We start from the raw sequence: 16,892 nt of genomic DNA, 5'->3' as shown, positions 1-16,892 counted from the left end.
CGCCAATGGCCTTCATGCAACAGTTTGAGAACATCTTTGCGAAGAGAGGCTGGCACCACGACCCGCGGAGATGTGCCATCGGTGGCCAGAAGAACAACACCATCACGAACAGACAGACGAAGGCACAAGGCTTGGTAGTTGCGAAGGGGATCCGATGCCCGGTCCTTGGTCCTGTCCGGCCAACCCCGTTGAATAAAACCGATCACCTGACACAGGACCGGGTCCCGCGCAGTAGCCGACGCGACCTGCGAACCTGTAAGTGGAAAACCCTTGACTGCACGACGTTCTTCCTCATCAATGTGGAAACAGAGTAGTTCATCACGATCGAAAACCGGGTCGGGGCCCATCGGCAATCGCGACAATGCGTCAGTGTTGGCGTGCTGGGCCGTGGGGCGATAGTGAATATCATAGTGAAAACGAGACAAGTATAAGGCCCAACGTTGCAGGCGGTGAGCTGCCTTATCCGGAAGCGATGCCGATGGGCTGAATAGAGAGACCAGCGGCTTGTGGTCGGTGATGAGGTGAAACTTAGAACCATACAAAAAAACGCTGAACTTTTTTAGAGCATAAATGATAGCGAGTGCCTCCTTTTTGATTTGAGAGCAACGCCGTTGCGCATCGTTGAGGGTCTTGGAAGCATAGGCGATGGGTCGTTCCAACCCATCCTCATACCGATGGGCGAGAACAGCCCCTACGCCATACTGTGACGCATCAGTCGCCAGAACCAAGTGCTGACCCGGACGGAATGTGGCAAGACAAGGTGCTGACTGCAAATGAGCCTTCAGGCGGACAAAAGCATGCTCACACTCGTCGGACCAACAGAAAGGGACGTTTTTGCATAACAGCTGATGCACAGGATGAGCTACCGCCGCCGCGGATGAAATGAATTTGTGATAAGAAGCAATCTTGCCTAGAAACGCCTGAAGTTCTTTGACCGTGGACGGCCGGGGTAGAGCGTTAATGGCCGCAACATGCTGACGTAGAGGACGTATACCCTCACGGGACAAGTGGAAACCAAGATACACAATGGAGGGTTGGAAGACCTGTGACTTGTCCAGATTGCACCTCAACCCAGCCGAATGCAAAACCTGAAACAGTGCAAATTGCAAAGGTGCTCCTCAGTGGAGGCCCCCGTGACAACAATGTCATCCAGATAGTTATTGCAGCCGGGAACGGAAGCTGTGAGCTGTTCCAAAAACCGCTGAAAAATGGCCGGCGCACTAGCGACGCCAAATGGTAACCGCTGGTACTGATACAGCCCACAAGGAGTGCTGATGACAAGAAATTCCTTGGAAAAAGCATCCAACGGCAACTGATGGTACGCCTCCGATAAGTCAAGTTTGGAAAAGAACTGGCCCCCAGCGAGCTTGGTAAATAACTCCTCAGGACTGGAAGAGGATAAGTGTCAATGAGGGTCTGAGCGTTGACAGTGGCTTTAAAATCACCACACAATCGCAGACTCCCATTTGGTTTAGAAACCACCACGATTGGCGATGCCCATTCGCTGGAGGTAACAGGAAGGAGAATCCCTGAAGCTGTTAACCTGTCTATCTCAGCCTTGACAGGTGCACACAATGCCACCGGAATAGGGCATGCCCGGAAAAACTTAGGGCGAGCTGTAGGTTTAAGAGTAATGTGGGCTTCAAAATCCTTGGCACGACCCAGACCAGCAGAGAACACGGCCGAAAATTCAGAACACAATCCATCCAGCTGTTGATACGGAATATCCTCAGATATGAGGTGCACATCATCATCAATGGAGAACCCGAACAACTGGAAAGCATCATAACCGAACAGGTTTTCAGTGCCCGCATGATCCACCACATAAAACGTGAGGGGCCTAACAACAGACTTGTAGGCAGTGGAAGCATCAAACTGGCCAATTATAGGAATTTTCTGTTTATTATAAGCTCTCAGATTTCGCGTAACTGGAGACAAGGGAGGGGAGCCCAACTCTAAATACGTGCGAGAATTAATGAGAGTTACTGCAGAGCCAGTATCCACTTGCATGCGAATGTCTTTATCCAGAACACGAACAGTAACAAACAACTTATTTGTTTGAGAAAGCACACAGTTAACATCCATGTCTGATGCCTTGTCCTCGTCGACAGGAACTTTAGGGGACTGACACACAGAAGCAATGTGGCCTTTTTTCCTACATGAATTACACGTGGCCCAACATTTTGGACACGCGGCCCTGTCACGCTGTACGAAACAACGTGGACAAGAAGGAAGTGCGGAACGAACCTGCTTCTGTGGTTGCTGTTTTTGCTGCAAGCGGTGCGGCCCAACGCGACGTTGTTTACGCGAGTGAACCGTCGCCACATCTTCGTTCTCCTGTGAAACAGGCAAATTGTCCGTGTCGAAAGTTGACTGTACAGCGCCTACATCACACCACGCGTCTATTTGCGCGCCAGCAGCGTGAGACACTTCAAAGGATTGAGCGATGCTTAGAACTTCCGACAACGATGGGTTTGGCAGTTGTAGGGCACGTTTGCCGAACTTGTTTATCAGGACCAAGCCGTAGAATAGCATCCCTAACCATTGAATCAGCATAAGACTCATGACGAGTGTCCGTGACAAACTGACATTTCCTACTCAGACCGTGTAGTTCCGCCGCCCAAGCCCGGTAAGATTGGGGGGGCTGTTTACGACACCGGTAGAATGCCACACGAGCGGCAACGACATGGGTGGTTTTTCGGTAATAGTTAGACAATAAGTCACGCATTTCTTGGAAGGACAGAGAGGCAGGTTGCCGCAGAGGGGCTAACTGAGATAGCAGCTGATAGATCCATGGGGAAATCCAAGATGGAAATAACGACTTACACATAGGAGCATCGACAACGCCGAAAGCCAAGAAGTGTTGCCGCAAACGCTTCTCATAATCCTCCCATCTTCAGCGGCCTCGTCGTAAGGAGGGAATGGATGCGGAGAAGAGGAAGACAGACGATGAGTAAGCGACGTCGACAACACCTGAATAGCAGCCGTCAGCTGTGTTTGTTGTTCAATGAGCGCTTGCCTAAGCTGTTCCATGTCTGCCCCGTCACGAACACACAAATCCACAATGCAGTGAAAATATCCGACCTCGTCGCCAAAAAGTATTATAACATTTAATCACCAATAATTGCATGGATATTCAAACACACTCACTTAGAAACAATAGCTCGTTACATGATAACAACTCAGTATCTCTTATTCGACTCCCGTGCCGTGACATGCGGCCGGCGCCGTTCGTAGCTAGGTGGCGCTCCCGCGCTCAGCCGAGTTGCGGAGCGCCTCTATCGCCGTTTGCGCGTACTGTCGTGGTGGCACTGTTAAATGTCATGGCACTGTCACAACAATTTGCATGCATTTACACATACCAAACACAAAAAGTATGTCAAGAAGGTAGATTTACTTTACTTAATTTTGTATTTTGAAAGTGTATGGTGCACTAATAAATGAAAACTATTTTTGGTCACATCTATCACAGAGGAGAGGATGAGTGCTTTGAGATTAAGTGGTTCGGTCATATGAAGCAAATACACCTGCCTCAAAATCCTCGCCAGTATTTGGAGGTGGGGGTACCAGGAAGAAGAGAGAGATGGATAGACCAGGTTAAGGAAGATGTCAAGAGGAGAGGAGTAACATGGGATGTTGTTGAGAGGGAAAAGCTATACCAGGACAGAAACCAATGGATGCATATTGTTCACAAAGTTCTTACTCGGCTCTCTGGAAAGAAATCCTGATGATGTTTTTTATGTTCCGCCACATATGAGAATCACCACTGATTATGTAGTATTTAGCCAAGCCTTGAATATTTGCTGATCTCTATTTACCAGCTTTCATATATATATATATATATATATATATATATATATATATATATATATAATAGAGGGAAATATTCCACGTGGGAAAAATATATCTAAAAAGAAAGATGATGAAACTTACCAAACAAAAGCGCTGGCAGGTCGATAGACACACAAACAAACACAAACATACACACAAAATTCTAGCTTTCGCAACCAATGGTTGCCTCGTCAGGAAAGAGGGAAGGAGAAGGAAAGACAAAAGGATATGGGTTTTAAGGGAGAGGGTAAGGAGTCATTCCAATCCCGGGAGCGGAAAGACTTACCTTAGGGGGAAAAAAGGACAGGTATACACTCGCACACACACACATATCCATCCACACATACACAGACACAAGCAGACATTTGTAAAGGCAAAGAGTTTGGGCAGAGATGTCAGTCGGGGCGGATGTACAGAGGCAAAGATGAAGTTGAAAGACAGGTGAGGTATGAGCGGCGGCAAATTGAAATTAGAAATTAGCGGAGATTGAGGCCTGGCGGATAGCGAGAAGAAAGGATATGCTGAAGGGCAAGTTCCCATCTCCGGAGTTCTGACAGGTTGGTGTTAGTGGGAAGTATCCAGATAACCCGGACAGTGTAACACTGTGCCAAGATGTGCTGGCCGTGCACCAAGGCATGTTTAGCCACAGGGTGATCCTCATTACCAACAAACACTGTCTGCCTGTGTCCATTCATGCGAATGGACAGTTTGTTGCTGGTCATTCCCACATAGAACGCTTCACAGTGTAGGCAGGTCAGTTGGTAAATCACGTGGGTGCTTTCACACGTGGCTCTGCCTTTGATCGTGTACACCTTCCGGGTTACAGGACTGGAATAGGTGGTGGTGGGAGGGTGCATGGGACAGGTTTTACACCGGGGGCGGTTACAGGGGTAGGAGCCAGAGGGTAGGGAAGGTGGTTTGGGGATTTCATAGGGATGAACTAAGAGGTTGCGAAGGTTAGGTGGACGGCGGAAAGACACTCTTGGTGGAGTGGGGAGGATTTCATGAAGGATGGATCTCATTTCAGGGCAGGATTTGAGGAAGTCGTATCCCTGCTGGAGAGCCACATTCAGAATCTGATCCAGTCCCGGAAAGTATCCTGTCACAAGTGGGGCACTTTTGGGGTTCTTCTGTGGAAGGTTCCGGGTTTGAGGAGATGAGGATGTGGCTCTGGTTATTTGCTTCTGTACCAGGTCGGGAGGGTAGTTACGGGATGCAAAAGCTGTTTTCAGGTTGTTGGTGTAATGGTTCAAGGATTCTGGACTGGAGCAGATTCGTTTGCCACGAAGACCTAGGCTGTAGGGAAGGGACCGTTTGATGTGGAATGGGTGGCAGCTGTCATAATGGAGGTACTGTTGCTTGTTGGTGGGTTTAATGTGGACGGACGTGTGAAGCTGGCCATTGGACAGGTGGAGGTCAACGTCAAGGAAAGTGGCATGGGATTTGGAGTAGGACCAGGTGAATCTGATGGAACCAAAGGAGTTAAGGTTGGAGAGGAAATTCTGGAGTTCTTCTTCACTGTGAGTCCAGATCACGAAAATGTCATCAATAAATCTGTACCAAACTTCGGGTTGGCAGGCCTGGGTAACCAGGAAGGCTTCCTCTAAGCGACCCATGAATGGGTTGGCATACGAGGGGGCCATCCTGGTACCCATGGCTGTTCCCTTTAATTGTTGGTATGTCTGGCCTTCAAAAGTGAAGAAGTTGTGGGTCAGGATGAAGCTGGCTAAGGTAATGAGGAAAGAGGTTTTAGGTAGGGCGGCAGGTGATCGGCGTGAAAGGAAGTGCTCCATCGCAGCGAGGCCCTGGACATGCGGAATATTTGTGTATAAGTATATATAAGTGTAAATATATATAAGTGTATATATAAGTATATATAAGTGTAAGTATATATAAGTGTATATATACACAAATATTCCGCATGTCCAGGGCCTCACTGCGATGGAGCACTTCCTTTCACGCCGATCACCTGCCGCCCTACCTAAAACCTCTTTCCTCATTACCTTAGCCAGCTTCATCCTGACCCACAACTTCTTCACTTTTGAAGGCCAGACATACCAACAATTAAAGGGAACAGCCATGGGTACCAGGATGGCCCCCTCGTATGCCAACCTATTCATGGGTCGCTTAGAGGAAGCCTTCCTGGTTACCCAGGCCTGCCAACCCGAAGTTTGGTACAGATTTATTGATGACATTTTCGTGATCTGGACTCACAGTGAAGAAGAACTCCAGAATTTCCTCTCCAACCTTAACTCCTTTGGTTCCATCAGATTCACCTGGTCCTACTCCAAATCCCATGCCACTTTCCTTGACGTTGACCTCCACCTGTCCAATGGCCAGCTTCACACGTCCGTCCACTTTAAACCCACCAACAAGCAACAGTACCTCCATTATGACAGCTGCCACCCATTCCACATCAAACGGTCCCTTCCCTACAGCCTAGGTCTTCGTGGCAAACGAATCTGCTCCAGTCCGGAATCCTTGAACCATTACACCAACAACCTGAAAACAGCTTTTGCATCCCGTAACTACCCTCCCGACCTGGTACAGAAGCAAATAACCAGAGCCACATCCTCATCTCCTCAAACCCGGAACCTTCCACAGAAGAACCCCAAAAGTGCCCCACTTGTGACAGGATACTTTCCGGGACTGGATCAGATTCTGAATGTGGCTCTCCAGCAGGGATACGACTTCCTCAAATCCTGCCCTGAAATGAGATCCATCCTTCATGAAATCCTCCCCACTCCACCAAGAGTGTCTTTCCGCCGTCCACCTAACCTTCGCAACCTCTTAGTTCATCCCTATGAAATCCCCAAACCACCTTCCCTACCCTCTGGCTCCTACCCCTGTATCCGCCCCCGGTGTAAAACCTGTCCCATGCACCCTCCCACCACCACCTATTCCAGTCCTGTAACCCGGAAGGTGTACACGATCAAAGGCAGAGCCACGTGTGAAAGCACCCACGTGATTTACCAACTGACCTGCCTACACTGTGAAGCGTTCTATGTGGGAATGACCAGCAACAAACTGTCCATTCGCATGAATGGACACAGGCAGACAGTGTTTGTTGGTAATGAGGATCACCCTGTGGCTAAACATGCCTTGGTGCACGGCCAGCACATCTTGGCACAGTGTTACACTGTCCGGGTTATCTGGATACTTCCCACTAACACCAACCTGTCAGAACTCCGGAGATGGGAACTTGCCCTTCAGCATATCCTTTCTTCTCGCTATCCGCCAGGCCTCAATCTCCGCTAATTTCTAATTTCAATTTGCCGCCGCTCATACCTCACCTGTCTTTCAACTTCATCTTTGCCTCTGTACATCCGCCCCGACTGACATCTCTGCCCAAACTCTTTGCCTTTACAAATGTCTGCTTGTGTCTGTGTATGTGTGGATGGATATGTGTGTGTGTGCGAGTGTATACCTGTCCTTTTTTCCCCCTAAGGTAAGTCTTTCCGCTCCCGGGATTGGAATGACTCCTTACCCTCTCCCTTAAAACCCATATCCTTTTGTCTTTCCTTCTCCTTCCCTCTTTCCTGACGAGGCAACCATTGGTTGCGAAAGCTAGAATTTTGTGTGTATGTTTGTGTTTGTTTGTGTGTCTATCGACCTGCCAGCGCTTTTGTTTGGTAAGTTTCATCATCTTTCTTTTTATATATATATATATATATATATATATATATATATATATATATATATATAAAAACTCTTTGTCTTTAAATATGTCTGCTTGTGTCTGTATATGTGTGGATGGATATGTGTGTGTGTGTGTGTGTGTGTGTGTGTGTGCGCGCGAGTGTATACCCGTCCTTTTTTCCCCCCTAAGGTAAGTCTTTCCGCTCCTGGGATTGGAATGACTCCTTACCTTCTCCCTTAAAACCCACTTCCTTTCGTCTTTCCCTCTCCTTCCCTCTTTCCTGATGAGGCAACAGTTTTTTGCGACAGCTTGAATTTTGTGTGTATGCTTGTGGTTGTTTGTGTGTCTGTCGACCTGCCAGCACTTTCATTTGGTAAGTCAAATCATCTTTGTGTGTATATATATATATATATATATATATATATATATATATATATATATATATATATATATATATATATATATATATATATATATATATATATATAATGGAAGGAAACATTCCACGTGGGAAAAATTATATATAAAAACAAAGATGAGGTGACTTACCGAACAAAAGCGCTGGCAGGTCGATAGACACACAAACAAACACAAACATACACACAAAATTCAAGCTTTCACAACAAACTGTTGCCTCATCAGGAAAGAGGGAAGGAGAGGGGAAGACGAAAGGAAGTGGGTTTTAAGGGAGAGGGTAAGGAGTCATTCCAATCCCGGGAGCGGAAAGACTTACCTTAGGGGGAAAAAAGGACAGGTATACACTCGCACACACGCACATATCCATCCACACATACAGACACAAGCAGTCCAGATAACCCAGACAGTGTAACACTGTGCCAAGATGTGCTGGCCGTGCACCAAGGCATGTTTAGCCACAGGGTGATCCTCATTACCAACAAACACTGTCTGCCTGTGTCTATTCATGCGAATGGACAGTTTGTTGCTGGTCATTCCCACATAGAAAGCTTCACAGTGTAGGCAGGTCAGTTCGTAAATTCATGCGAATGGACAGTTTGTTGCTGGTCATTCCCACATAGAAAGCTTCACAGTGTAGGCAGGTCAGTTCGTAAATCACGTGGGTGCTTTCACGCGTGGCTCTGCCTTTGATCGTGTACACCTTCCGGGTTACAGGACTGGAGTAGGTGGTGGTGGGAGGGTGCATGGGACAGGTTTTACACCGGGGGCAGTTACAAGGGTAGGAGCCAGAGGGTAGGGAAGGTGGTTTGGGGATTTCATAGGGATGAACCAAGAGGTTACGAAGATTAGGTGGATGGTGGAAAGACACTCTTGGTGGAGTGGGGAGGATTTCATGGAGGATGGATCTCATTTCAGGGCAGGATATGAGGAAGTCGTATCCCTGCTGGAGAGCCACATTCAGATTCTGATCCGGTCCCGGAAAGTATCCTGTCACAAGTGAGGCACTTTTGGGATTCTTCTGTGGGAGGTTCTGGGTTTGAGGGGATGAGGAAGTGGCTCTGGTAATTTGCTTCTGTACCAGGTCGGGAGGGTAGTTGCGGGATGGGAAAGCTGTTATCAGGTTGTTGGTGTAATGGTTCAGGGATTCCGGACTGGAGCAGATTCGTTTGCCATAAAGACCTAGGCAGTAGGGACGGGACCGTTTGATGTGGAGTGGGTGGCAGCTGTCATAATGGAGGTACTGTTGCTTGTTGGTGGGTTTGATGTGGACGGACGTGTGAATCTGGCCATTGGACAGATGGAGGTCAACGTCAAGGAAAGTAGCATGGGATTTGGAGTAGGACCAGGTGAATCTGATGGAACCAAAGGAGTTGAGGTTTGAGAGGAAATTCTGGAGTTCTTCTTCAGTGTGAGTCCAGATCATGAAGATGTCATCAATAAAACTGTACCAAACTTTGGGTTGGCAGGCCTGGATAACCAAGAAGGCCTCCTCTAAGCGACCCATAAATAGGTTGGCGTACGAGGGGGCCATCCTGGTACCCATGGCTGTTCCCTTTAATTGTTGGTATGTCTGGCCTTCGAGAGTGAAGAAGTTGTCAGTCAGGATGAAGCTGGCTAAGGTAATGAGGAAAGAGGTTTTAGGTAGGGTGGCAGGTGATCGGCGTGAAAGGAAGTGCTCCATCACAGCGAGGCCCTGGACGTGTGGAATATTTGTGTATAAGGAAGTGGCATCAATGGTTACAAGGATGGTTTCCAGGGTTAACAGATTGGGTAAGGATTCCAGGCATTCGAGAAAGCAGGTGGTGTCTTTGATGAAGGATGGGAGACTGCATGTAATGGGTTGAAGGTGTTGATCTACACAGGCAGAGATATGTTCTGTGGGGGCTTCGTAACCAGCTACAATGGGGCGGCCGGGATGATTGGGTTTGTGAATTTTAGGAAGAAGGTAGAAGGTAGGGGTGCGGGGTGTCGGTGGGGTTAGGTGGTTTATGGAGTCAGGTGAAAGGTTTTGTAGGGGGCCTAAGGTTCTGAGGATTCCTTGAAGCTCTGCCTGGACATCAGGAATGGGATTACCTTGGCAAACTTTGTGTGTAGTGTTGTCTGAAAGCTGACGCAGTCCCTCAGCCACATACTCCTGACGATCAAGTACCACGGTCGTGGAACCCTTGTCCGCCGGAAGAATGACGATGGATCGGCCAGGCTTCAGATCACGGATAGCCTGGGCTTCAGCAGTGGTGACGTTGGGAGTAGGATTAAGGTTTTTTTAAGAAGGATTGAGAGGCAAGGCTGGAAGTGAGAAATTCGTGGAAGGTTTGGAGAGGGTGATTTTGAGGAAGAGGAGGTGGGTCCCGCTGTGACGGAGGACGGAACTGTTCCAGGCAGGGTTCAATTTGGATAGTGTCCTGGGGAGTTTGATCATTAGGAGTAGGATTAGGATCATTTTTCTTTGTGGCAAAGTGATATTTCCAGCAGATAGTACGAGTGTAGGACAGTAAATCTTTGATGAGGGCTGTTTGGTTGAATCTGGGAGTAGGGCTGAAGGTGAGGTCTTTGGATAGGACAGAGGTTGCTTCATCAGGAAAGAGGGAAGGAGAGGGAAAGATGAAAGGATGTGGGTTTTAAGGGAGAGGGTAAGGAATCATTCCAATCCCGGGAGCAGAAAGACTTACCTCAGGGGGAAAAAAGGACAGGTATACACTTGCGCACACACACACATATCCATCCGCACATACACAGACACAGGCAGACATTTGTAAAGGCAAAGAGTTTGGGCAGAGATGTCAGTCGAGGCGGAAGTACAGAGGCAAAGATGTTGTTGAATGACAGGTGAGGTATGAGCAGCGGCAACTTGAAATTAGCGGAGGTTGAGGCCTGGTGGGTAACGGGAAGAGAGGATATACTGAAGGGCAAGTTCCCATCTCCGGAGTTCTGACAGGTTAGTGTTATTGGGAAGTATCCAGATAACCCAGACAGTGTAACATTGTGCCAAGATGTGCTGGCCGTGCACCAAGGCATGTTTAGCCACAGGGTGATCCTCATTACCAACAAACACTGTCTGCCTGTGTCTATTCATGCGAATGGACAGTTTGTTGCTGGTCATTCCCACATAGAAAGCTTCACAGTGTAGGCAGGTCAGTTCGTAAATTCATGCGAATGGACGGTTTGTTGCTGGTCATTCCCACATAGAAAGCTTCACAGTGTAGGCAGGTCAGTTCGTAAATCACGTGGGTGCTTTCACGCGTGGCTCTGCCTTTGATCGTGTACACCTTTCGGGTTACAGGACTGGAGTAGGTGGTGGTGGGAGGGTGCATGGGACAGGTTTTACACCGGGGGCAGTTACAAGGGTAGGAGCCAGAGGGTAGGGAAGGTGGTTTGGGGATTTCATAGGGATGAACCAAGAGGTTACGAAGGTTAGGTGGACGGCGGAAAGACGCTCTTGGTGGAGTGGGGAGGATTTCATGAAGGATGGATCTCATTTCAGGGCAGGATTTGAGGAAGTCGTATCCCTGCTGGAGAGCCACATTCAGAGTCTGATCCAGTCCCGGAAAGTATCCTGTCACAAGTGAGGCACTTTTGGGGTTCTTCTGTGGGAGGTTCTGGGTTTGAGGGGATGAGGAAGTGGCTCTGGTAATTTGCTTCTGTACCAGGTCGGGAGGGTAGTTGCGGGATGGGAAAGCTGTTATCAGGTTGTTGGTGTAATGGTTCAGGGATTCCGGACTGGAGCAGATTCGTTTGCCATAAAGACCTAGGCAGTAGGGACGGGACCGTTTGATGTGGAGTGGGTGGCAGCTGTCATAATGGAGGTACTGTTGCTTGTTGGTGGGTTTGATGTGGACGGACGTGTGAATCTGGCCATTGGACAGATGGAGGTCAACGTCAAGGAAAGTAGCATGGGATTTGGAGTAGGACCAGGTGAATCTGATGGAACCAAAGGAGTTGAGGTTTGAGAGGAAATTCTGGAGTTCTTCTTCAGTGTGAGTCCAGATCATGAAGATGTCATCAATAAAACTGTACCAAACTTTGGGTTGGCAGGCCTGGATAACCAAGAAGGCCTCCTCTAAGCGACCCATAAATAGGTTGGCGTACGAGGGGGCCATCCTGGTACCCATGGCTGTTCCCTTTAATTGTTGGTATGTCTGGCCTTCGAGAGTGAAGAAGTTGTCAGTCAGGATGAAGCTGGCTAAGGTAATGAGGAAAGAGGTTTTAGGTAGGGTGGCAGGTGATCGGCGTGAAAGGAAGTGCTCCATCACAGCGAGGCCCTGGACGTGTGGAATATTTGTGTATAAGGAAGTGGCATCAATGGTTACAAGGATGGTTTCCAGGGTTAACAGATTGGGTAAGGATTCCAGGCATTCGAGAAAGCAGCTGGTGTCTTTGATGAAGGATGGGAGACTGCATGTAATGGGTTGAAGGTGTTGATCTACACAGGCAGAGATATGTTCTGTGGGGGCTTCGTAACCAGCTACAATGGGGCGGCCGGGATGATTGGGTTTGTGAATTTTAGGAAGAAGGTAGAAGGTAGGGGTGCGGGGTGTCGGTGGGGTTAGGAGGTTTATGGAGTCAGGTGAAAGGTTTTGTAGGGGGCCTAAGGTTCTGAGGATTCCTTGAAGCTCTGCCTGGACATCAGGAATGGGATTACCTTGGCAAAATTTGTATGTAGTGTTGTCTGAAAGCTGACGCAGTCCCTCAGCCACATACTCCCGACGATCAAGTACCACGGTCGTGGAACCCTCGTCCGCCGTAAGAATGACGATGGATCGGTCAGCCTTCAGATCACGGATAGCCTGGGCTTCAGCAGTGGTGATGTTGGGAGTAGGATTAAGGTGTTTTTAAGAAGGATTGAGAGGCAAGGCTGGAAGTGAGAAATTCCTGGAAGGTTTGGAGAGGGTGATTTTGAGGAAGAGGAGGTGGGTCCCGCTGTGACGGAGGACGAGACTGTTCCAGGCAGGGTTCAATTTGGATAGTGTCTTGGGGAGTTGGGTCATTAGGAGTAGGATTAGGATCATTTTTCTTTGTGGCAAAGTGATATTTCCAGCAGAGAGTACGAGTGTACATATTTGTCTTTAAATATGTCTGCTTGTGTCTGTATATGTGTGGATGGATATGTGTGTGTGTGCGAGTGTATACCCGTCCTTGTTTCACCCTAAGGTAAGTCTTTCCGCTCCCGGGATTGGAATGACTCCTTACCCTCCCCCTTAAAACCCACATCCTTTCGTCTTTCCCTCTCCTTCCCTCTTTCCTGATGAGGCAACAGTTTGTTGCGAAAGCTTGAATTTTGTGTGTATGTTTGTGTTTGTTTGTGTGTCTGTCGACCTGCCAGCACTTTCATTTGGTAAGTCACATCATCTTTGTTTTTAGATATATATTTCCTACGTGGAATGTTTCCCTCTATTATATATATGTCTGCTTGTGTCTGTATATGTGTGGATGGATGTGTGTGTGTGTGTGTGTGTGTGTGTGTGTGTGTGCGAGTGTATACCCGTCCTTTTTTCCCCCTAAGGTAAGTCTTTCCGCTCCCGGGATTGGAATGACTCCTTACCCTCTCCCTTAAAACCCACTTCCTTTCGTCTTTCCCTCTCCTTCCCTCTTTCCTGATGAGGCAACAGTTTGTTGTGGAAGCTTGAATTTTGTGTGTATGTATGTGTCTGTTTGTGTTTCTATCGACCTGCCAGCGCTTTCGTACTGTAAGTCACATCATCTTTGTTTTTAAATATATTTTTCCCGCGTAGAATTTATTATCCCTTTCATGTGGTTCTTTGTGCTATAATTTCACCACTCACTGAGACACTGGGACACCATGAGCAGTGTAATAATTTGTAGAGTACTGATTTAAGTTGGTAAGAGCTGATAGAGGGTTTGAGTGTGGCGCAGACCCCACGAAGCCATGGACCGAAGTTATCAGCATGGCACTGTGCAGGATGGTGATGACTATAATGGTGTGAACTGTATTTACATAGAATGGGCTGGGTTCTCTGGTCCAACTGGACTGATAATTGACTGGAAATGATTATGTTCTGCTAATTGGAGACCATTTGAATTGCTATCATCAGCTGTTATCTGAACCTAACCATTTCCAGTCAATGATTGGTTCAGTTGGACCAGTGGGTTGAATCTATTCCATGTAAACACAGCCATTATGGGGCCATCACCAGCTTGTTGTGTTGTTTACAATGGGTCCATGGTGTAATGGGGACTGTGCCACACTCAAACCCTACCATCAGCTCTTACCAACTGAAATTGGGACTCACCTGACCACTCCCATTTGTCTAGGGTCTAACCGATATGGTCATGAGCTGCAAGTGACATCGGTTGTCTGCTGTTATAGCCCATTAAAGCCAAATTTTGCCACAGTGACCTAACAAATATGTTCGTTGTACATCTCGAATTTATTTGTGTAATTATTTGATGCAATGTTATTTGTCTGTTAGCACTGACAATTCCTGTGCAAACCCCACTGCTCTCAGTCACTAAATGAAGGCTATCAGCCACTATGTTGTCTGCAGATAGAGGTAATTTGGAATTCTCGGCACACTCTTGACACTGTAGATCTCGGAATATTGGTTTCCCTAACTATTTCTGAAACTGAATATCCCATGTTTAGAGTCTGTTAATTACTGTCATGTGGCCATAATAATGTCGGAAACCTGTTCCTATGAATCATTTGAGTACAATTGACAGCTCACCCAATGCACTGCCCTGTTGTACCTTGAGTATGCAATACTGCCGCCATCTGTATATGTACGTATCATTGTCCCATGACATCTGTCATCTCAGTCTATTGCTTGCCACTTCCACTACAGAATTTTCACTTGTTTATCATTGTCTCTTTTATTTGCAACACCTGTTCCCTAAATGTGGAATAACAATTATTTTTACCCCATATTATTTGCTGCTGCTTTTTATATTCTCATTCTTTGAGCAGAGTTAGTGTTTTTGTTCACTTTGAGCCCATTTTTGTGATAGATGTCAAGTCTTGTTAAGGTATTGGTCACAATTTCTGCAGATGTGTGTTTGAGACTTGTGTGGTTTGTTTCAGAGTATTAGTCCATACTGGATGTACAGCTGTTGGAGTGATAATACTGCAGCTTGCACGTCTGTGGGGTGTTCATGTAACTGTGACTTGTCCACACAGGGCAATACCAGTTGCACAAGCTTTAGGTGCAGACTGTATTGTTACTGACCAGCAGCCAGATGTTGAGAAGCAGCTTTCAGAGCATGATAGGTGATTGCAGATTTCATGTTTATGGTTAATACCTGTGTGTGTGTCAAAAAATTGATTTCCTTTTACAGAAATGACTGTAGCTGATTAAATTGAAACCATATTATTTCATTTATTAGAAAGTTGCATTATGTTCCTAATTTTTTGATCACTCTGTGGCCTGATCTGTAGAAGAAGTGAGGAATGATAATACTGAAAAATTCATATCCTAGAATTTATGAAGTGCCTTAGTTTGGCTACATTTGCAGTGTTCATGATTACTACTAAAGTTAATTAAAAATGAAGAAAGTATTTTATTCTGAGTATTTCTATTCACTGGTGAGTTATGGAATAATTTTTTCATGAAACTCAACTTACAGGGATAGTTTTTTCAGAATACGGGACTGTGTTGTAAGAATTGTATCTGGTGTTAGTTCTAGAAAATTTTACAGGGACCTCTTCAAGAAAGCTTGAAATTTTGACAGCTGATTCACATTATAAATATTCATTAGTGTTCTTTGCCATTAGTAATATTTCTCTTTTATTAAAAATAGTGAAAGCATGAGTATGGCACTAGGACCAAAAATAAGCTCTAAAAAACTTCATGAGTTAACACTAGTACAGAAATGGGTCAGGTACATGGATACACATGTATTCGAGGACCTGGTAGAGCATCTGTAACATCTCTTGTAAATAATGTGTTGGATTTTAAGAGTGAATTAAAGAATTTCTTGTTGAGTAACTCTTTCTCCTTTCATGACCTGAAACATTCTCATTCATGGAGCAAACATGACTGATAACAATATTACTTCTCTACAGGCCTAGCTAAGATTTGTGCTCCTGGGGTGTGCACATGTTTACAAACTCAGAAGTGCAGCTTTGTCAGGCTGTTGCTTGAACACTCTATGAAGAGTTTTCAGAAAGGTTCCAAGACCCTGCTTGACCTGATAGTTTTCAGTTAATTTGCAACACTTTTCTTACATTCCGCTGCTGATGTAGGCCACTGCTTCCAGGTTGGCCTGATAGACCTGTAGTGAAAAGCCTGCCTCAAGGACCTATTTGTTTAACAACACCATATCTGAGACCTTTATTAGTTAAGTACCGTCTTGTGAGCAACATTCTTGACTTTACATAAAATCTGACTTGTTATTTCAACATGTGGCTCAACTTATTTATGTGCACATTTTTTTCGGTTTTGTAATTTTTAAAGTAGACAAGTTTTCAAGTTTAACAGAATTTGACCTATGTAACTCCGTGCCAGTGACTATATTTTTCTGTATTTCACATACTGTAATATCCCTGTGTGTATAAACTTATCAGTATATATTTAATAAGTAAAATTGTTTTGGTTGTATTTTTATCATTATTAACAAACATTTTCAGTTACGAGTGAAATTTATTGCATTGACAGAAAAATACTCTGAGCAGCGGGGAGGGATGGTTGAGAAGAGAGGGGGGGGGGGGGGGGGTTGGTGAAGGTGAAGCACTGGCCTGACATGGCTGTGTTTCTGGGTTTGTGAATATGTGCACACTCCAAGAGTACAAATCTTAGCCAGGACTGTAGAGAAGTAATATTACTCTACAAATATAGTGATGATGTTTATTTTGTGAATACACCATTCACTTGATTGTATTGTATTGTATTTTTACTGGTCCTGTTGTCTACAAAGCGGTCCTGTCATCTACAAAGCAGCTTATGCGTAAGATATTGGACAAGTCAAGTTATAAATATACAGCAGAAAGTCATTTCTAGACATATGTATTTAAGGTTACAATAATATACTTTATACATAAGTATTTATATAA

General features: G+C 46.0%; 1 protein-coding gene across 4 annotated transcripts in view; it reads left to right on the top strand.

The window, feature by feature from the left end:
- The window catches only part of LOC124803122 (reticulon-4-interacting protein 1 homolog, mitochondrial-like), a 170,332-nt gene that overhangs the window by 51,327 nt on the left and 102,113 nt on the right, over positions 1-16,892 (top strand). For all 4 annotated transcript variants that reach the window (XM_047264294.1, XM_047264297.1, XM_047264295.1 and 1 more), the window contains exon 6: positions 14,925-15,110. In XM_047264294.1, the coding sequence (XP_047120250.1) occupies positions 14,925-15,110 (186 nt within the window). The remainder of the gene's footprint in view (positions 1-14,924; positions 15,111-16,892) is intronic.

This window comes from Schistocerca piceifrons, chromosome 6 (genome assembly GCF_021461385.2).
Source record: "Schistocerca piceifrons isolate TAMUIC-IGC-003096 chromosome 6, iqSchPice1.1, whole genome shotgun sequence".
Classification (NCBI taxonomy): Eukaryota; Metazoa; Arthropoda; class Insecta; order Orthoptera; family Acrididae; genus Schistocerca; species Schistocerca piceifrons.
Note: the sequence above shows the minus strand (reverse complement) of the source record. Positions and strands in the feature narration are given on the sequence as shown.